Source organism: Mastomys coucha, unplaced genomic scaffold (assembly GCF_008632895.1).
Source record: "Mastomys coucha isolate ucsf_1 unplaced genomic scaffold, UCSF_Mcou_1 pScaffold9, whole genome shotgun sequence".
In the NCBI taxonomy this organism is placed as follows: Eukaryota; Metazoa; Chordata; class Mammalia; order Rodentia; family Muridae; genus Mastomys; species Mastomys coucha.
Window position 1 is genome coordinate 55,249,716 of NW_022196915.1, and position 22,023 is coordinate 55,271,738.

Consider the following 22,023-nt stretch of genomic DNA (forward strand, 5'->3'; position numbering starts at 1 on the left):
AAAAACCATTTGGGACTAAGCATGGGCCTTTTGTGAAAATAAACTGTCTTGACTGTATCCTATTGAGTAGAATTGGTAAGGATCTTCCTACATTTTACCCCTTTTCTGCTGCCCATATTTATTTAGGGTGTGATATAACTGAGACAGATTAGTTTTAAGATGAATATTAACCAGGATTTTGACATATATATTTGAAAATATTTTAATGACCACACAGAAATTGTTATTTATTGTTATTTTTATTGATAGCATAGTTTATTGCAAAAACCAATGAATGAAGGCTTACTTTTCCATTTTCACTAAGAAACAAGCCACACAGACTTTTCAAAAATAGTTCTTATACATGATAGTATGAGAAACTCTATTTGCTCAAATGAAAAAGTGTTTGAATGTAACCAATATTCCCATGAGACAGAAAATCCGGGATGCTTACAGGATGTAAGACAAACTGGCTGCTGAGAAACAGCAAGGGGCTAGGGCACTGTTCTTTCTGCTAGCTCCCTCCCTCAGCAGGTAGCATGCTTTGATCCCTACACCACAGGAACAAAGAGGTTTAGGGTTAAATTACTTGTCATTTTGCAGTTTGGGATTAACTCAAAAATTCTATGGAGTATGTTGAGGAGTTTCAGCAAAGGTTCATCTATTTTATTCTCCAAAGAATGAAACTAAACCCACATTTTCAGGTTCCTCACATTCACACTACAGATAAAATCTGAATGAACAGACAGTATCTCTTAAGTGTGTCTATTTACCTGTTGACTGGACTAGTAGAAACACATAAAGTAGAATGGAAAGAGAAAAGCAAAGATCTCCTTCAATGTCCACCAGGATTTGGCTCCAACACAGATATCCAAATCTCTGGACTAATGGTCCTTCTAGAACTGGAGTATTTTTGCATACAACTACTAAAATTCTCCTAAGTATCTTGTTATCTCTAGACTACTAACACTTAATCTACAAAAATGCTATACAAATAGTTGTTACACTCTATTATTTAGAGAATAATGAGGAGAAAATGTCTACATATTCACTACAGATACAAGCATATTTTAGGATATTATTCTTCAGTGATTGAATTTATGGGTTCACAGAAAATGTGGCACACACAGAGAGGTCTGTCTGTATAGATGCATGGGCTAGGAGGGCTTCCTGGCAGAGGCAGGGTCTGGACTTCTGCCTTGGCAAAGTAACTTCTCTGTGAATTAGACACTGGATCATTTAATTAAAGAAAATAAAAACACCAGAAGCAATGGTTATTATACTGATAAAACATTATGGACTGACACGAATGGAAATTTCTAGACTTTAAACAACACATGCAGTCACACGGGGAGAGCACATTAGTAGTTCCACTGAACAAGAAGGAAGGGAATTCAGTAACTTGTCTTAAATCCCACAGTAGATTTGCAGAATTAAGATTAGAATTTAAATGTCTAGAATCCAAGCTCAATGTTCTTCTGATGATGTTGAACTGCCCATTTTACACAGAAAAGTGAATAGTTACCTATCATTCCAGCCCTCAAGGAACTAAGATTTTTGTTATGCTTTTTTTTCTTATACATTCTGCTTCTGGACTTGGCATGATTTCCAGAATTCTCTGCAAAGTGGACCCACATTGTAGTTCAGTGAAATACTCAACACTGCTTAGTAAATAGATAAGGGATCTTCCCTTTCCTTTGACCTTGCTCCTTTCCTGAGGAAGAGATTCTGAATGGTGTTGCAGTTAATTATTTTATTTCACTCTCCCTGCAGTTTTAATTCCAGGAAATTTCTGAGAAAAGGGCACAGAATAACTTGTTCCCCATCACGTCTCTTGAATCCCAGCTTTCTGACATCAGTTGTTATTATAGACTTTATATACCGAGACTATTTTATACTCAAACAAAACCCTAAGTCCAAATGCCAAGCCCCTAGCCCAAATCACACTGGCCAATTCCTAGGCTGTATTCCACTGAGACATTTTAAAGAGAATAAAACTGTCAAATTTTACATGGAGTTCTTAAATGCTATTGATTTTCTGACTACCTTGCAAATGACACCTATCATCTCTAAGGAGCAATGAATTGTGCTCATCAAGTCTTGTCAAAAATATACTTTAATTCTTTTCATATTCACTTCTTAACTGTAGAAAGTTATACCAATCTTAGCGCAAGTTCCAGGAACTCTACTTTCATAAATAACAGAGTAACCCATTTTCTTATATGGGTATGATCAACCACATAGGCTCAGTTTTGTGTATAATACATTCTTTCTTCATGACAAAATTAAGTCATTTAAAAAGTGTGGGTGAACTTTGTTTTAGTGCGTTGTTGAACCCAGTGGGACATTTTTTCAAATCTCAAAGAAAAGTGAGAAGACCTTTGGAGAACGGAGAGAAGATAGTGCTCACACAACGTGGTTGGAGGTTTCTCTGCAGTCAGGTTGAGATTTCAGCCTACATGTCAGGGGCTCACAGCAAAGATTGGTACATTCCTTCAAAGAACAAACAAAGCAACCCCTGTATTTAGTACAAGACAGCTGTTAAAGAAATTTTCACTTTTAAAGTATACTATTTATTATTTGAGAATTTCATATAATGTATTTTGACTGTATATATTTTTTGAGACAAGATCTCTCCACATGACCCAGCCTGTCCTAGAATTTCTTAGGTAGACTTAGCTAGCCTTAAACTCACATATCTGCCTACCTTTGCCTCCTGAGTATTGCCACCATTCCTGGCTTTCTTCTACTTTTTAAAACCTATGTATAACTAAGTGTGGAGTCATCCACCACAATGTAACCAAATGTTATGGAGGTAACCAACTGCTTTCTAACTGGACACAGGAGGAAACTCATGCCTGGGCACTGGTAACCTAGCCAAGAATCCATGGCTGAGGCGGTTACAGGACCCAGGGTTAAAAGTTAACTGTTATCCTGCTAACTGGACATAATCAACTGGCCTCTAAATTCATATTTTTATGCCTATAGGATAGTGCAGCTCTCAGAACTCATCAGAGAAGTTTCCCATTTTAAGTTATTTACTATTTACTCTCTTGTACCAATTCCAGTGACAATAACCAGGGAAAGTCAATAACAGGAAGAAACGCTATTAGAATAATAATAGGAAGAATAGTGTTCCCTGTGCTCAGTGAACACTGTCTTCAAGACCAAGCGGTTGAGGTCACAAATAATTTTTTTCAAGTAAATTTTGCCTAGAGGGTATTACATTTTAATCTGTAAAAATTTTCAAGGATGAACATTTTTAACTATTCAAAATGTTGTGAAAACAGAGAAAAAAGTAAAATTAAAGTTTTTTTTACTACACCTGGATAATAATGGTATTGAAATGTGTAATGATCACATTCACATATACACATATACACACACATACAAACACACATGCACGAATACATATGCGCAACACAAAAAGTGCTATATCTTTTAAACTCAAATTTATTAATATGATGACTACTTCATCTGTGTGAGTTTTCTTAGTCCAAAATGTAAAGGTTCCTGATGATACAAATGAAAGAAATGCAATCCATCAAATTAAGGGACTTAAAGCAGAAACAGGTCCTGATATTTCCTTAAGTAGCAAAGTTAGCAGATAATTTTGACTTCCAAATTTGAGGTATTAAAACATGGTTTTATACACATATATACTGTGGATAAATGAGAAACCATTATTATTAATAAATATAAACAACAAGTAGTCAAAACCACATCCAGTAATATGAAAGACAGATCAAAGATTCTTCATAATGTATATTTTATGGAAAATTTAATAAAAACTAAGACACAGAAAAGATATGAAGATATAATAACCAAAAAGTATAAACCATATTTTTTCCAAGACAGGGTTTCTCTGTATAGCCCTGGCTGTCCTGGAACTCACTCTGTAGACCAGGCTGGCCTCCAATTCAGAAATCTGCCTGTCTCTGACTCCCAAGTGCTAGGATTAAAGGCGTGCATCACCACTGCCCAGCTTATAAACCATATTTTCATTGTGTGTGGGATATAATTCCCTACATAGAGAAATTGAAGTCAATGCTTAAAAATATTTGACGAATAAGTAAGATAATTGTTCATGATAATAATAAAATGACATCAATGGTAATATGAATGAACTATAACCTACATCAGAAAGAAAAATCCTAGACTTCACAAAAGAAAAATGTGAAAATACTTCAAAATAAGCAATCAAATTTTGACAGAACTACATTAAAATCTGATATACAATTCAAACTTCTGAATAAATGCACTGAGGCAACACAACCTAAGAATCTTTCTACACTGTCAGACAGCTGTCAAAAATAATGGGAAAATCACAAATAGCACCTGCATTCACCAGTTATGACCTCTGGTCTCTGAACTGAATTCTTTGTGTTGTATGAGCCTTACTTTTCTAATTAAGGATGATGGCAATCTCTAATTTGTGGATTTGCTTTGCATAACAAATAAGATGTCATCTGTGGAGTATTTTACAGATTGTCTCCTTTAAATATCTTCTAGTGTGAATGCCTTTTTAGATCTTAAAAGCAACATAAGATCACAAAGTAGAATCTTCTAGAAGCCTTGTATGAGCCATACATAGTGGTATATGCCTGTAATTCCAGCACAAATGAGGCTGAGACAGGAGGATTATGCACTGGAGGCCATTCCGAACTAAACTGTAAAACTCTGTCTCAAAAAAAGGAAGAAATAAACAGGAAATGATGGGCATCAGCCCAAGGCATTCATTGATGCAGCAGCTGCCTTGAAATTACATAAACATTAGTGAAATAAAAATAGCCATCATCCTAGAACAGTGGTTCCTAACCTTCCTAATGCTGAGACCCTAGGAATTATAATGTAAGTATCTGTGATTTTCAATGGTCTTAGGTGACCCCTGTGAAAGGGTCATTCAACCGCAAAGGTATCACAGCCCATTGGTTGAGAACCAGTGTTTTACATGGTCTGTGCTAGGAGCCTGTACGCTATAGGTTCATGCAATTTTTAAATCTCCTTTTTTTGTATTATCACCTGTCTATGTCACATGCTGATTTTGTGAAAAAAAAAAAAAGAGAAAATCCCCAAAGAGGAGGCCTTCTATCTAGCTATGTGACTGTTCAATACACGACTGACTCTAGCCTGAAGCTTAGGCCTTTCTGAATCCAATGTCTGCAAGGAATGTGGCATGCTATGAGTAATGGCTTTGTACAATTATGTCATAAACAGATTCTATTGTTGTTTTTAAAGTGCTGGTTATTCATTGGATGGCTAACTAAAATTAAAAGAAAAACACAAAACACCAATAAATCTATGCCAAGCTATGATAATGATATAGTTTTTCTCCAGAACAAATTTCTTAAGGAGTACTACAAAAAGAAAGGGGGGCTGGAGAGATGGCTCAACAGCTAAGAGCACATGTTGCACAATCTTGAGGATGAGGGCTTAGATCTCAGAGTGCATGTTTGCCAGTTCAAAACTACCTGTGTCACCAGTTTCAAGGAATCTGATACCCTCTCCTGGTCTCCAAGGTGTGCATATAAACACGCACACACACACTACACACACACACACACACACACACACACACACACACACATAAAAAATAAAAATAAAAAACTTTTAAAAAATGAAAAATTTAAGTGTATAAGTTTTACCCAAGTAGCTCTGTCTTAAAATCTTAATAAATACAACTTTAAACCTCGTATATTTTCATACCTCAGGAGATCCACAGTCGCAGCCTTCTCCTGCGTCCAGAACTCGGTTCCCACATGTTGGTTTTATGATGTTTTTAGGGTCAGGTGCCCGCAGCAAACACCTTGCATTTCTAGATGAAAGAAATCCTTGAAAACGTGAGCGGCTGATGGTACTGAAATCCTTGGGGAATTTTGAACTGTAACCAAAAAAAAAAAAAAAATAGCATGATATATAGTATAGAAGCTTGTGGTTGATAAAGCAGAAGACTCTAGTGGATCTCACTTTGGGACTCAATTCAGCAGAAACTACAAAGTTACCAACATCCAGGACATCTCTATGCTCCTACAGTAGGTTATGAGGCATGTATAATATTCTAATTGAATGTTTTCTCCTAGCAATCCAGAAGAAAAGAGGAAAGAATTTAAACACACTGTAGTTGTTCTAGTTTCATTTCTGTGATAAAATATCTTGACACAAGGCAATTTAGGAGAAGAAAAAAAGAAGTCAAAACAGCTAGTCCTATCACATCCAGTCAACAGCAAAGAGATATGGATGTGAGCATGCTCACTTGCTTGCTTTTGCTCGGCTCTATTTCTCTACTTTTATATAGTTCAAGACCCTTATCCTAAGAAGTAGGGCCACCCAGAGTCAGTTGGGTCTTCCATATTCATCCCCAAGACAATCCCCCATTAAGACCCACAAAGCAGACAATACTTCACTGAGAATCTTTTCCTAGATGATTCTAGATTGTGTGAGGTTAACAGTCTACTCAAAGCAACAAGAGAAATTAGTGTTACCATTGTTACCATCTACTCATCCCACACTGGGGGTGAATGGTAAGAGAAGGCAATTATGATATAGTTAAAGGAAATAAACAGAGGTTCCCATGGTCCATGGGCAAACTTCAAATATGTGAGCACCCCAAGAACAAAACATACCATATCCATTTGTATATCCCCAGTCTTGGTAAAGTAACTGGCGTAATCACATAATAAATGACTCTGCCAAAACAGACTGTTCAGCTGGTGATCGGGATAAAGACATGCTTATTTTGAGTATCTCATAGAAAAACTATAATCTTAATCAGGCTTAATATTTTTAAGGAAAACGTGGAACCACTTTAAATTAAAACAACACTAAGTTAAAATGATGTAGTCCCCATAATAAACTCTGTGGTTGGATATTTAGAAATTTTAATGAATGACTCTTGAATTTGGTAAAAGATGTCCATGAAGAAGCTAGAATTATTAGGATACCCATCCTTTGGAAGAGGATACTCCTCCCACATATGCATAGATCATTTAAACTATTCAGGAATAGCAACTTTTCGCTTTACTTTGGGATGATACCATCTTACCTCAGGTACTGATTCATCACACAGCTGCCAGAGGGGCACTTGGTATGATATGGAACATCCCGCATACCAAGGGTGTGGCCCAACTCATGTGACATCAGTGCAACGAGAGACACATTATTCTTTCTTTTAGCCTGGAAAAAAAACAGAAGCATCTGTTATTTTGTTCAGTTATTTTTCAGTTCTTGTCAAATCATTATGTCTAGTAGGAATAACTTAAGAGAAGAATTGTGTATTCATAAGCTCATTTTTCTGATATGATTGGCTGTTATGAATACAAGCACTGAGTCTGTGCTCAAGCTCAGTCAATGACGAAGGAGGTACTAGATGCTGATTTCTCAGTAAACCAGGCTTAGACTAGTTGCATTCTCTATGGAAGGTGACATGGTATGAACTCACATCCACAAAACTGTGGTTGTGATTCTTCTACCATTGATAGCAATGGATACATGATGTCTGGCAGGCACACTTTTTTTCTTTTTTCTGTTTGTTTTTTTAAAAAAGCAGATAAGATTTATTTATTTATTTTATGTATATGAGTACAGCATTGCTCTCTTTAGACACACCAGAATAGGGCATCAGATCATGTTACAGATGGTTGTGAGCCACCATGTGGTTGCTGGGAATTGAACTCAGGACCTCTGGAAGAGCAGTCAATGCTCTTAACAGCTGAGCTATCTCTCCAGCCCATGCACACTTTTTTCTTGTCTGATCTCTGAGCAGCTATACAAATGATTATTTATAGCTATCTGAGGCCATGGACGTAAGCTGGCTCCCTTTTCTATTCAACATGTGGTCCTTATTCTTTAATATGAGTTGAAGTATGAGGCCTTTGCCAGGCTAATATTCATAGTCCAGGGGACTCTTCAGAGCAATGTCCAATAATGGTTTCATTTCTACTTTCAGATATCAATTCAGCTGATGGTCATGTTGATTACTGTGCTACAGTATATTATGCTCATCTTCATAGACATGGAATCACAGGATGTCTTAATAGAAGTATACAAACCTCAATTACAGACACTGAAGATGTAGTACAGAAGGAATTTGCAGCTGCCATTCCCACACGGCCATGGCTGAAGCTAGCTCCACTGTGTGAAGGGTAGAGAGATGCCATCACAATGTGACACGGAAACCAGTAGCTTTGGGTAATAAAGTAATAGATCTCCTTTGTGTCCCCTAGCTTTCTGTACGTTCATGGGGCCCCTAGGACAGCTTCTATCATATTACAGCCTCATAATTACAGGTGGATACTCTGTATCCAAGTATTGTTTTATTGATCTTATAAGGACCTTCAAATACTTCAAGGCCCAATTGCTAATGATAGGAACATCAGGGCCACTAACAACTTACTAGGGAGATATGACTGAGCAGAAATTCTTGTCAAGAAATGCTGGAGATAATCATAAACTCCTGTGTATCCCCACCCTGGCAAGAAGGGATTCACCTGAGAAGTTGGGCATGGTTATGAATCCTTTTCCCCAGGTTGGAATAATGCCATCTCATGAAGCGTGTGAATGTGGCACCAAGGTTAGGTTCCACCTTTATCTTGTCATGGTCGGACCAGATCTCCATGCCCACCAAAGACACTTGAATATCTATAGTTTTATAAATCTGTTGAAAGAACATTAACATTTTTTCATGAAAACACCCAGAATTACTTTCGGTGCACTTGTTGACCACAAGTGATAAAGGGATGTAATACACAATGTAAATTTCCATATTGAAAACAGATGTTGTAGAAGAAAGCTTTGTTCATGTATATGACTTTTGCCTTGATAGGATCTTGCTCTAAGGTGATTCTTAGCCCTTTAGAGTGGAAGCCACAGGGAAGTCCCAAGCACAGGTGTAGAAACACATGTACATGACAAATGTCTTACCACATTGAGCAGATTCAGCACCTCGAACACAAAGCTTCTCATCTGAGTCACATTCCCTTTATATATCTTATACTGAAAATTACAAAATACAAAAGGACAATATTAAAATAGAAAATTGAAGTGAGAAGGCTTATGGGTACAGGATTAAATAGAAAATTCATGTGTTGTTACATAGTTAAAATCTACTCAGTCATTGACTACCTCATATCATATTCTATTTCAACAAATTCTACTTAAAATAGAGATTATAATAAGATAAAATTAAGCATTAATAAGACATTACAATGTCTTTCATCTTTCTCTTGTGTTTGGCTTAGTTTGGTATGAGGTAGATTCTCTCACTATGTAGTCAAGATGTTATCAAACTTATGACTTTTCTGCTTCATATTTCCAAACTGGGACTACAGGATTAGAACTGGCTTTTTATTCATCTTTAAGTTGAATATTTCAGCTTAATGGTTTAAATATTTTGCATCAACTCAATATTAATTTGGGTTTGAATATGAAGCAACATAAGCTCTAGCACACACTCATATATATTAAATATATATATATATATATATTTATATATAAGGTATCTAAATGAAATCACCAAATAACTGGGAAAATAGAGCCCTGATTGGCTATTTCCTGTCACCCAATGAAACTTTCCAAGGATTGGGTTGCATATTTACATAACACCTATTAAATTTACATTTATATTTTATGGTAAAATAGTAAAACAATCTAACACTTTATTAAAATATTTATCTTTAATAGTTTTTTACGGTTGATTGCTTACAGGTATGTGATGGTTAGTTTTTGTTGACTTGACACAATATAGTCATCTAAGAAGAATCATAATTGAAGAAGAACCTTCATAAGATTGGCCTGTGAGCATCTCTGTAGAACATTTTATTGGTTGCTTATTGATGTGGAAGGGTTCAGTCCACTGTGGTCTCCACCATCATTAGACAGTTGAATATGAGCTGTATAAGAAATGTAGCTGAGCAAGCCAGGGAGGCAAGCCAATAGCAGAGCTCCTGCAAGGCCTCTGCTTACATTCTTGTCTTAAGTTTCTGTTTAAGCATCCCTCAACAATGGACTGTAACTTGCAAGCCACATAAACGCTTCCTTTCCCAAGTTTCTTTGGTCATGGTGTTTACCAGAGCAACAGAAAGTGAACTAGAACATAGCTGTACGGTATTAAGTGTGTTGTCATTATATACATATGCGGTGATTGGTGGACAATAAATGGATGGCATATGAACGCTGTTGTCAAACAAGCAACAAAAGCAGCCAGGAAAAATGGTTGAACAAAACCTCATTGTTAAGTAAAAAGGCTTACTTCTTTATCTTTTAAGATAATTTATAAGTTGGAAGAACTAAGTTTCATACTCACATAGGCATTATCCAGCACCAAAAAGAGACCAATATACTTCTGTCCTTGAAGTAAGTCTTCCTGCTTTACAAATAACAATAGCACCTCATTAATACTCATCTCTACTCACAATGATTCAGGCACTTACAATTTTTCTTCCAAAATAAATAAAAGAAGAAGTGATTTATTTTATTTTTTATTAGATATTTTCATTATTTACATGTCATATGATTTCTCCTTTCCCAGTTTCCCCTCCAAAAAACAATCAAACAAAAACAACAAGAACAAACTCCTATTGCCTCCCCAACTCCCCATGCTTGCCACCCCATCCTCTCCCACTTATTGGCCCTGGCATTTCCCTACACTGGGGCATAGAACCTTCACAGGGCCAAGGGCCTCTCCTCCCACTGATGATCGACTTTGCAATTCTCTACTATACACATACTGCCAGAACAATCAGTCCCACTATGGTATAGTCCTTGGTTGGTGGTTGAGTCCCTGGGAGCTCCAAGGGTACTAGTTAGTTCATATTATTGTTCGTCCTAAGGGGCTGCAAACCCTTCAGCTCCTTTGATCCTTTCTCTAACTCCTTCACTGGGGACCCTGTACTCAGTTCAATGGATGGCTGTGAGCTTCTACATCTGTATTAGTCAGGTACTGTCAGAGCCTCTCAGGAGATAGCTATATTAGACTGGCTTGTCCTTCCTTCAGTCTCTGCTCCATAGTTAGTCTCTGCAACTCCTTCCATGGGTATTTTGCTCCCCCTTTTAAGAAGGAATTAAATGTCCACATTTTGGTCTTCAAGAAGAAGTAATTTAATAGAGGTTTTTTACAGACCAGAATTTTAGAACATACTTATGTGTCTCAGAACTTTGCTTAGACAATCAAAATACATAGTCTAAAAAAAAAAAAAAATCTATGCTTACATTTGGGTTTTTGAGTGACCTGGAAGTTCGAAGATGGCTTCGTTTCCTGCTGACTTGCTTCTCCCCATCCTTGTAATCGGCCGTGTCTGGTTCCTCCCAGCTGTATGGAAGAACAGCGTGTTCTCCCTCATCTGTGCTTTGTAGAGGCTTTATTTGATATATCTGACCATGATGTGTGAAGTAGCCTCTGTGGGATATGAGATTTTGTATTAGGATGCCCTGACATACCCATTCATACATCCCACTCAGAATGGAGTGGTATTCTCCCTCCATCCAGTTTTACACATAGATTTTTTTCAGTCAGGGACCCTGTGACCAACACCTAATTATTCAAGTTACTACTATTATGAAATGAAGGTCAACAAGTAGCAAATGGGACCTCATGGAACTGAAAATCGTCTGTATAGCAAAGAAGACCATCATTTGTACAAAGCAGCAGCCTACAGAATGGGAAAAGGTTTTATACCAACTCCAAATCCAATGAAGGGGATAATATCCAAAATGTGTAAAGAACTAAAAAAAATCATAGATATCAAGAAAACAACAATAACCACAATCAAAACTAGGGTAAAAGTTTAAACAGATACTTCTCAAAATGAGAAAATCAAATGACCGAGAAAGACTTAAAGACATATTCAGCATCCTTAGCCATCAGGGAAGTTGGAGTCAACTACTTTGAGATTTCATCTTACATTTTTCAGAATGTCTAAGATCAATAAAACAAGTGACAGTCCTCATTAGTGAGGAGTAAGAGAAACATTAATTCTTTCCTGTTGGGAGTGCAAATTTGTACAGCCACATTTAAAATCAGTGTAATAGTTCCTCAGAAAGATAAGAATCTATCTTAATCTACACTTACCACACAGACACTTGCTCAGCTGTGTTCACTGATGTTCTATTCACAATAGTCAGAAACTGAAAACAACCCAGATGTCTCTCAACAGGTGAATAATTAAAAAATATGCTACATTTACACAATGGAGAAATTTTCACCTGTTTTTAAATGACATAGTGAAATTCATAGGTAAATGAATAGAACTAGAAAAAGCTATTATCCTGAGTAAGGTAAACCAGACCCAGAAATATATGTATTTGCTTATATGTAGATATTAGCTCTTAAGTCAATGATAATCAAGCTACCATCTGTAGAACCACAGAGGTTAGTTACAAAACCTGTACCACCAGGGAGTACAGATAGAACTCTCTAGGAAAGGGAAATAGAGTAGATAGTTATGGATGAATAAGAGAGACTGAAAAAAGGAGGTTCAATGGGAGAAGGGAAGAGAGGACAAGGGATAGACAGCTAAAATTAAGGGCCATTTCAGAGGTAGTATGAAAATATAATACAGTAATACATATACATATATTTACACATATATGAAGGGGATCTAAAAGAAATCACTAAATAATTGGGGGACAATTGCCCTGATTAGCCATCTCTTGTTACCCAATGAAGATTTCCAAGGATTGGGTTGCATCAAATTGAATGTTGGCCAAAAAATATCTCATGGGAACCCCTAAACAACCCATGCTCTTGCCATAGACATAGGTTGATCTCCACAAACTGACAGCGAGACCCCATTGCTGAAGACAATACGTACACAATTCATTGAACATGGAGAAGTGGAACTGATGCCTACATAGAGCCTTTACCCCTGAGGACTATCATCTTTGAAACAGGAAGTTACTCTTCATGTGAACAAAAGAGAAATGTAAACATCAATGTAGCCATAAACTCTTTGATCTGTGATGTGGTCCTGTCTGCCAGATATGCTAATGCAATGGGTGGCACAAATATTGTGGGAGTAACCAACCAATATCTGATTTGACTTAAGATCTACTCCATGAGACACTGCTTAGGTGACCAAGAACCTGAGACTAGATAACTCAGAGACCTAGAATACAACCAAAAACTACTGTTCTAAGCACGCAGGGCAAGCAAACAAAACACAAAACAACAAGAAAACCCCCAAACACATGCAGCCATCAAATGACTCCTAATGACATTATGCTATACTCATAGATCAGGGTCTTTCTCAGTCATCATTAGAGAAGCTTCTTTCTGCAACAGATGGGAACAAATACAGAGACCCACAGCCAGACATTATGCAGAGAGTGAGAGACCTTGGAATAATCATCCCTAAACTGAATGTCTTGGTAAAATACCCTCCCCTTGGGGCTCAAAGAACTCTGAGGATGAGAAGGCAGAGAGAGTGAAAGAGTCAAAGGGGATGGAGGACACCAATGAAGTCCTCCGAATCAACAGGAATAATACTCATGTAAACATACAGACTGGGGAAGCATGCACAGGGCCTGTACTGGTCTACATCAGATGAGGTCCTAGAGCTGAAAGAAGTAGACATATGTTCCCATCCTTAACCCAGAAGCCATCTCCTTTATTAACCACTTGGAAATGAATATTTATTTTTCTCCAAGGGAGTCTCACTACTATTAAGGGCAGGCTGCATACCCAGCAATAGATGGACAACAGAAATGAGCTCAACGGTGTCATTCCAAGTTCCTTGTCTCATGATGTCCTTTTATGGTTTGTTTTTAAGAAAGTTTGCCTTCTTTTTATTTTATTCTACTTTACTTCATTTATTTTTTCTCTCTTTTTGCCTTACACGCCCTCTGAATATATATTATAGCTTCCAGGTTAGTGTTTTCCTGAGATTCTTGAAGTGTGCAGATGAGTGGGTCTCTGTATCTGTATCTGATTCTGTATCTATTGTATCTGTACCATCTGTAGATGTACCCATATCCGTATCTGTTTCTTGTGTTTCTTCTTGGGTTCTTTTCCTTCTATTTGTTTGTTTTATCCTATTCTGATGTAATTGTTTTCCTTTTATCATATTATATTATCCTTTAGAAGCCTATTTATTTCAAATGAGAAACAAAAAGGGGGTGGAACTGGATGGGAGAAGTGGGGGCAGGGAGCCATAATCAGGAATTACTATGTGAGAGAAAGTCTACTTTCAACAAAAGTGAAAAAAAGGAGAAAAAACGAACCCTATGTCATTTACCCAGAGTACTCTTAAGACTTATTAAAATGAAGCAATCCCAAAGAATTTGGAGTTAATACCATGAGTCTATTATTCTAATATTAACACCATGAGTCTATTAGCCTAATATTTTCCAATAGTTTGTTTATTCATTCATTACACATTTCTTGGCAGTTGCTCTGACTAGAGTGGAGGATGGAGTAAATGACTAGTCACTCCAAACCCTAGAGAGAACAAAAAAGGTTCATGAGAGCAGCCTGGTAACAAATTAGGACTAAGAGTAGCTTAAAGACTCTTTGTTTCTTAAATTATTTAGTTAAGAACTAGAAAGTTACTCCATATGTTGAAATATTTAAAGCCAATGTGAATCTATGTCCTTGGGAGTGTTTTTATAATATAGGAAAAGTGAGGTTATGCTAAATATAAACCATGCTAGAATAACAGTTACATATTTTATTTCACATTTTAATCACATGCTAGATAAAAAGGTTATATCTGTAACATGTTAGTTAAGAAGATATGACACAGTGGATTCCAGGGGTGAGAAAGGTAAACTTGGTAATGGACAAATGTCATTGTGGTCATTTACCCCAATTATGAGATGATTGGCAGATTTTCCAGAGTCAGCTTTGTCAGAGCTGGGGCTGACTTCTAAAACAACAGTTAATGAAGTAACTTACCATGATAATTTATTCTTCAGCTTAATCCAGCAATTAGTGATGAGATGAACAGAAACAACCCCAATAGTAAGAATACAAGGGGAGACATGAGAAAGACTAAAGGCTGTGTGACAAATGTCCTTTAGCATTTACTACTTCATTTCTCACCTCAACCCATCACAGATATTGATACTGGCGAGAGAGCCACTTGCATTCTGGATGTGGCCTTCATAGTAGCAGGGTTTCTAGAGTAGAAAATATATTACACTGTTTAAATGTAGACATTATAAATGCATACATGAGTGTGCACACACACACACACACACACAAAGGTATGTCATTGATGAGTGTGTGTAGGTCACAGTTGTGACAACTACTGTCTTGGCTATATAGGTAAGCTCAAAGACTGACCAGGCTCTACCAATCCCAAAGAATGAAACGAAAAGGACATCAGAGGTTACCTAAACTGCTCCACAGCTAGCCCTGTGGCTGCCACATCTGAGCTGTTGCCTAACATGTATTTGTATGAAGATAGAATACAGAAGGGTAATGTTAGTAAAAAGCTATTCTTCTCAGGATTTATGATATAATTGGCAGACCTTCCAGAAACAGGCTTATATTAGCTAAGTTAGCTTTCCATTTTATTTGTTATACTAGTGTGTGTGTGTGTGTGTGTGTGTGTGTGTGTGCGTGCGTGTGCATGTGTGTGTGTTTATGTGTGTATAAAGGTGCATTGTGTTAGTGTGTTTCAATGCGTTAAAATGAAGGGTTTTGTGAGTCTGTGACTGTCAGTATTTGGGTGTGTGTAATTGAGTGTGTAGATACATGAGCGTTGTGTGTTTGTGTATGTGTGTGTCTGTTATTATGTATCTGCTCCTATCTTTGAAAAGTTTGCTGTGATTTCTAACGTGTTGTCTCACTGGCCATGTTAAAAACCATCCTCAGACCTATGCATTTTACAGGGAAATGGCAGATCCCAGGATGAACTCAGAGCATACCACATCCTGAGAGTGTCTGGTTCTCTCTTCTCCTCTGGGTGAGTAAGATGTTTCAGTGTAGTCTGGCCCCAGAAGATGCCTGTACAGAGAAGAAAGATGCAAAATGCATTCATGATACCAATAAATACTGATTTATCTGACATCATCTTCTGTATTATAGGAATAATTGTGTGTACACTAAGACCATGCTGACTTTTGACCATTGATATTTTTCCTTCATTAACACAATGCATTTTTGTACACACACACACACACACACACACACACACACAGAGATAGACACACATTGGTATACCAAATAAAATGACAAGCTAAGCCAGCTAGTTTAAGCCTGATTCTAGGAGGTCTGCCAATCTTATCATAAATTCTGAGAAGAATGGCTTCTCATTAACATTAGAAGACTGCTTGGAAAGTCCTGCTAAAGGAAATCAAAGTGTGTAGCTACACCTTTAACCCCAAAGGGGGATATTAACACAATTGCTTTTTTTCTTGGAGATTCTTCTTCTTTAAATATGAATGGGTTGGGCCATGATGAGATTGTATGGAGCAAGGACATGATCTTTGGAGGGTGCTGGGTCAGAGGTGTGGATACCTGTGAGAGCCAATCGAAAAGACTTACTGATTGTTAGAAAACTTGTGACATCCCTTCACTCTTGCCATACAACCTATTGCTACAATGTGTACCCTGATTCAGGCTTAGGGATACATTCTTGTGTACCTGTGTGTGGTTGGGGGAGAGTGGGTCTGTATGTGTGTGTTTGTATGTAATTCCAAGAGTTCCAGCACTCACATGGAGATCAGAGGACAAACTCATGAGTCCCATCTTGCTTGGGACAGAGTCTTATGTTTGTCTCCTGTCTCACTATGTAAGGCAGGCCAGCTTCTGGAAGTTCCTCTGCTTTTGCCTCTTAACTTGGCAAAGGAGTCCTTGGCAAAGGATATGGTGATGGGAGATTGTCTCGAGTACTTTAATTGATATGGAAAAGACCAAGCCTGAAAGTGAACTGCATGCCACCATTCATTCCTGGGTTTGGGACCCCGGAGTGCACAAGAATAGGCATAGTGGCCTGAAGGGAAGTGTGCTTGAATTTCTGGCTGTGTTCTGACTACGATATGATATGACCAGTTGCTTCAAGGCCAACCACTGTAACTTCCCTGCAGAGATGAACTGCCACCTGGAATTGTGAGCTAAAGCAACCCTTTCCTTCCCTAACTTGCTTTTGTCATTTTTTTTTTATCATAGCCATAGAAATGAAGCTACAACCAGGGAGAAATTTCCCAATATTCTGCTGATACAACTAGTGGTTGGGCTTTCAGAAAGAAAATGCCCTTACTTGGTTCTCTTTAGATGAAAAATGATTTCTTCTCCATTTAGTATGATCTGATATTGAACTTCTGGTGCGTATCTTTCCTGAAAGTAGTTAATGATAAAGTTATAGCATATTGTTCTTAGCCAATTTAAAAATAATAACTATCATAATATACTAATTGTGTACACTATGCATTGCAATAGCAGAAATACAGAAGTTGAAAGCATTTCACTTATATTTTATCTCTTTCTTATTTTTATTTATTTATTTATTTATTTGTTTGTTTATTTATTTTTTGAGACAGGGTTTCTCTGTATAGCGCTGGCTGTCCAGGAACTCATTCTGTAGGCCAGGCTGGCCTTGAACTCAGAAATCCAGCTACCTCTGCTTCCCAAGTGCTGGGATTAAAGGCATGCACCACCACTGCCCGGCTATCTTTTTCTTATACGTAAAATAAATGTTACTTGCACATTCATAAAATATATTCACTTGAAAACCACACAGATTAATGAGACTTTAATTTCTGACATAGAGACTTGCTGACTGCTTTAATGCATAATATACTGTCTTGTGTACCATGATAAATTACCAACAGGATAGAAAGCATCTATTTTGACTTTATCGCTGGGCAAAGGAATGGGAGAAGAGAAGACAGAAGTGTGAACGGCTGAAAAGAAGCAATGTCTCCCTTGAGAACTATCTGCCTTGTTTGTGATCCCTTCTTCTCCTCCCACAGATTTGAGGAAACAGCAAAACAACTTTACCTTTATTATTAAGTGAGGCAACTGATTCTCTGATGTTAATTTATAACCACATTCTGCAAAGTCTTGTGCTCTCTCCTTTACAGTATTAAGAACAGACTGCTGCTCAGTCCATAGGACCAGGGGTGCCAACAGGCAGAGGGGGCCCCTCTCACAGCGACTGACAGGCTCCCTGCTGAGAGCACAGCCTGGGATGTTCTAGCTAGCTAAGAGATTTCCAGGGGCCTGGATTCTTCACATAAGGAACTAAGTTTATGGCTTAGAACACATTAAAGGGATACCAGTGGCCAAGCATACTGTTCCCTCAGCCTGTTGCCCTGTTCCCTGGGAATTGAAAAGTCTGACTGTTTTGAACACCACAACTTCCTCAAAAATCTATTAGAGGGGACACGCAGTTTCCTCTTGAGCCTGATGCCCTGTCAGAGGCCTACCATACTGTCCTGTGGTGCTGGAGCACTAACTTTCTTTGGACACCTACCCACACAGTTGTCTGCCTATTTGTATGTGGGTTTAATAACCCCTCTAATAAGCTTCATACCCGGCAACCCTTCTGCTTCTTCCTTGATCACCACACCAAAGAACTGTCAGAATCAGAGCTGATAGCTGTATTCCAAGATGAAGCTGCTGGGTTTGACTGTGCTATTACACTACTCCCCAAAGCCCTTCTCTTTTGTCTTCAGATGACTACGACACGTAACTTACCTCTTTGCCATCTCTCTCCATCTGGCTGTTCTCAAGCCCTCTTCTTTGTGAAACGGATAGTTTTTTAGGATGAACTATTTCATGAGGCTTTAACTTGGGGGTTAACGTTGTATCTATCACTAGAGAAAGTCAGAAAATACTGATAAGAAAGGTTTCATTTCATTCGTTTCATATGTTGTATGGACATGAATCAAGCATTCAGAACAAATTTAAAGACTGATTCAATTTTAATGACCTTTCTTTACAGTTTTACCCTCTAAACTGTAGATTCCACAGGATATAAAGTTCTTATTGATTCTTTCTTAGAGAAACTGTAAAGGAACAGAGAACACCCAGGGAAAATACTTATAGGTAAAAGGTTCTTCTTAATGTACTTTAATTTAAACTGTGCCAGATAGATATTTCCTTTGTTTACAAGTGGTAAAGAAAGAACTGACTCAGAGTCGAAAGATGTGGCTTGCAGTTCTAGCAATCAGAGGGCATCCAGGGTGTGACTTAATTAAACTGTCGTGCCAATCACAGCCATAACTGTCACTGCAGAGTTCACAAGGATGGACTAAAGGGACCTGAAGGATTCCATCCGTATGTACGCATATATGCTGCAATTACTGTCAGCGTTATTCTACTTTACCATCCTCTGGGATCCTCACTAGCGATTAACAATTTAAGAAATATATGAGACATACAAGGGCTAAAGCCATCTCTAGATAGAAACCTTTAGAGAGTATCATTGAACACACAGTGGCTGTTTTGAGCTTATTCAAACCCTTAGCTACATTATTCAAGCATTTCAGCAGGAGATTTACTAGTGCACATTTATGAATGGAAATGTGCAGGCTCCCAGCATTTGACTTTTGACAATATTCTACATCATTCTCAGGAAACATCATTCTCAGGAAAATATCCCCAAGTACCAATTCATAAATAGCCTTGATTAATGACTACACTAATACAGTTTTATTTACTAGTATAATATAACTAAATCAATAATTAACATTCATTTTACCTATTTTGAAAAATATCACATCATAATCAAACATGATTTTTATTTAGTGAAGTATATGAAATTTGAAAAATATATAGTGGGCTTTTGAATTCATGTTTCATGTATGATCTAAAAATACCATCATATATATACATATATATATATACATATGTATGTATATAAAGCTATTATGTATGTATGTAAGCATATAGTTCAGTAGAGAAAGACACAGAAAATATACTGTGTAAACTGTAGTGACCTTTACATAGTCAATGAAAAAGGTAATTTTTTTCATGGGTACATTCTTCAAATAATCTGATTTTTTTGTAAGATGTCTATACCTACCTGGGATTTGGATGATAAGCCATAGGACTGAAAGCAGGACCCAAGACATGCTGGCTTCTGTGGGTAGCTGAGAGGCCCCAGGCAGCATCCAGCTATGGTCTTTCCAGTGGCCAGTTTTTTCTGCCTCTAGTTCTCTTTAGAAGTTGAGAAGGAACATAAAGTCTCAAATTTTACTTTCAATTTATGGGATGTTTCCTAATTGTGTCACAGACTTGCCAATGAACTGCAGCTTGAAATCCTGAGAATGTTCCTCCCTTGAGAACAATGTTTACATCTGTGCATCTGTGGGGAGGCTCCTTAAAAGGCTCACAGCTGGACAGTTCCTTATCTTGAGTTCTACCCTGATAGGAATGTGAACTCAGGGGCCCATGCACTTACACATACACATACAAATGTATAAAATGTCATTACTGCTCCCATATTTTAAGAAATGGGCACAGAATGCAGCTCATCTTTTTCTTTTATTCTATGTGTATGAGTACTTTGCCTGCATGTATTTCTGTGTACAACACATATATCTGATGCCTACTAAGACCACAAGAGGGTGTTGAGTCTTCAGGAAATGGAATTACAGATGGTTTTGACTGCCATGTGGGTGCAGAGAATCATTGAGCTTGGGTCCTCTGGAAAAGCAACCAGTGCTCTTAAGAATGAGACATCTCCCCAACCCCAAGGGTGTCATTTTAAGAACATAACACCAAGCAAATTCCTACAAACTTGAAGAATATTTGTTTTTTAAATATAAAAGGAGATTCTGGTAATATCAAGTACAAAGTTTTTTTAAAGTTCATATGAGGTTATACAAAAATGAAGGCTTATGCATAAGCTATAGAACTGTGAAGAACCATAATATGCAAATACATTGTTAGCTTCAACCCATCAACATGCATATGAACCTATTTGAAGTATACAATGAACTCTACTTCAGTCAAATAATGTGCCTTTCTAATTACTCAAATGTTGTATTTTCATTACTTAAACAGAAGCATAGAGAAGGGCCCAACAACAAAAATGAGCTCTGTGGACATCTGCCCAGTTCATTTGTGTTTTGTGAAGCGATATAAAAAAAAAAAAAAGACAAATAAATGAACACCAATTCGGCTGCAGAATGATTTTAAGGCACTTGAAATTTTTGTATAGCATTATAATATAAAAATCTTTGTGATATTGAATAATAAATAAGATGATACTTTAAGGACCTTTGAATATATCCTTGTACACATGCTACATGTAGTTCTGTGCATTGCTTCAATTCTTAGAATTTATTTCTAAAAATGGCAATACCTAGTTGAAAAGGACAAATCAATTAAAGATACTGTTCCCAAATGACTTGACGGCTTTCAGGCAGAGGCAAACTAAACTTTCCTTTGGAAGCCTTTCCCAGCTTGCAAAGCTCCTACCTGCTGACCAGAGTTTGTGTCCTCATACTTGGATCTGTCTGCCCTTCATCTTCATCCTTCTCTTGAACCGATGCTGCTCAATCCTATGTTTCTTTTACTGGTCCAGATGATAGGCATCATACTTTTAGCCTTTTCGACTTGTCATTAAAATAGTGATAATATATAATAATTTTGACTTTTAGCAGAAAATACTAAAAAAAAAAGTTCCTGTAATGCCACAACACTTATCAATTTTCTGTCTTGCATGCCATTTTCAAGTGTATTAGTATCAATGAACCCAAGAGAGCAGATAAGGGGGTACATGGGAGGGGTTGGATGAAGGGAAGGGAAAGGGGAAATAATGTAATTATATTTTAATTTAAAAAGTTAAAAAATAAAAGTACAACAGTAATAAGGATACTTCTAAAAAGAAAAAAAAGTGTAAATTTGAGAAACATTTAGTTCATAAAGACTTGAAGACTGATTGGTTGAAGCAGTAAGGGATACAAAGGTCTGGAGTAGGTTCCAGGATTCATTCTTCAGGCCCACATGGATTTTATAGCTGATAATTTCCTGTTCAGTGGATTGTTAAGAGTTGCAATCTGTCAACCCACCAAAGACAGGAGAAGCCCCACTTGGCAAGGCTCTGAGAAGCACATAATGAAGCATATATTTTTGAAGGTAAAAGATTGACAAGA

At 37.3% G+C, this 22,023-nt stretch overlaps 1 protein-coding gene across 2 annotated transcripts; it reads right to left on the reverse strand.

The window, feature by feature from the left end:
- Positions 1–220: 220 nt before the first annotated feature.
- Adamdec1 (ADAM like decysin 1) lies at positions 221–20,210 on the reverse strand. 2 transcript variants are annotated; one of them, XM_031362365.1, is made up of 13 exons: positions 19,947–20,210; positions 18,617–18,735; positions 17,178–17,254; positions 15,844–15,922; positions 15,014–15,090; positions 11,185–11,371; positions 10,280–10,339; positions 8,899–8,970; positions 8,466–8,632; positions 8,028–8,109; positions 7,022–7,152; positions 5,686–5,860; positions 221–2,472 (listed from the first exon to the last, which is right to left on the reverse strand). In XM_031362365.1, exons 1-13 carry the CDS (start codon positions 20,032–20,034, stop codon positions 2,386–2,388), a joined length of 1,401 nt encoding a protein of 466 aa, XP_031218225.1. In that variant the 5' UTR covers positions 20,035–20,210; the 3' UTR covers positions 221–2,385. The 2 variants fall into 2 exon arrangements, with proteins under 2 accessions (XP_031218225.1, XP_031218224.1); XM_031362364.1 differs by having other exon boundaries at positions 10,280–10,342.
- Positions 20,211–22,023: the final 1,813 nt, after the last annotated feature.